The sequence below is a fragment of the Suricata suricatta genome, chromosome 2 (assembly GCF_006229205.1).
Source record: "Suricata suricatta isolate VVHF042 chromosome 2, meerkat_22Aug2017_6uvM2_HiC, whole genome shotgun sequence".
In the NCBI taxonomy this organism is placed as follows: domain Eukaryota; kingdom Metazoa; phylum Chordata; class Mammalia; order Carnivora; family Herpestidae; genus Suricata; species Suricata suricatta.
Window position 1 is genome coordinate 10,760,253 of NC_043701.1, and position 786 is coordinate 10,761,038.

Consider the following 786-nt stretch of genomic DNA (forward strand, 5'->3'; position numbering starts at 1 on the left):
TGCGATGATATAGTAATAAACTAAATAATGGGCAGATGAAGTCTAAATACCACTGGATGCCTGAGAGAAGATGATCTAAGAAGAGACCCTCCCATGGATCACTGATATGTGAATTATCTGGCTTTGGCCTATTAAGGAAATTCATTAATCAGTGAAAGGATGCTTGATCCAAAAACAAAGGCATATTAGTCTTCTTTAGTTTAATTGTGGGAGTCCTGTCTAACCTCACTGATCTCCTTTTGGGTTTTGATGCAGGATAACAAGAAATTCTTCTAATCTTTACTCTTTATTTCTGAATTTTTCTAGAACCTTTCGGAGAGCAGCCATAACTTCCTTATTCCTCAAGCTGTAGATCAAGGGGTTCAACATAGGTGCCACCAGAGCATAGAATAGAGCAACCATCTTCTCCTTGTCCTCTGAGGAGGCCGACCCTGGCGCCAGGTAGGTGAAGATGGTTGCCCCAAAGCACATACACACCACAGTGAGGTGGGAGGCACATGTCCCAAAGGCTTTGCTACGTCCCTGAGCAGAATGAATATTCAGAATGGCAGCAACTATACGAACATAGGAGAACAGAACCAGGAAACAGGGAAGCATGATCACCAGAAATCCCGAGATGGCCACCATGACCTTGTTGAAGGAGATGTCCACACAGGCTAGACGTAGCACTGCTAGGGTCTCGCAGCCAAAGTGATTAATAACATTGTGACACAGGGGCAGCCGGAACGTAATGATCGTTTCCATCAGTGAATTGGTGAAACCAGCCCCCAAGCAGCCAGCAGCCAG

At 45.0% G+C, this 786-nt stretch overlaps 1 protein-coding gene across 1 annotated transcript in view; it reads right to left on the minus strand.

Annotated features, from left to right (window-relative positions):
* Positions 1-279: 279 nt before the first annotated feature.
* Positions 280-786, minus strand: part of LOC115304738 (olfactory receptor-like protein OLF3) — a 1,227-nt gene continuing 720 nt past the window's right edge. Inside the window, exon 2 of the mRNA XM_029955010.1 lies at positions 280-630. Coding sequence (XP_029810870.1) covers positions 280-630 — 351 coding nt within the window. The remainder of the gene's footprint in view (positions 631-786) is intronic.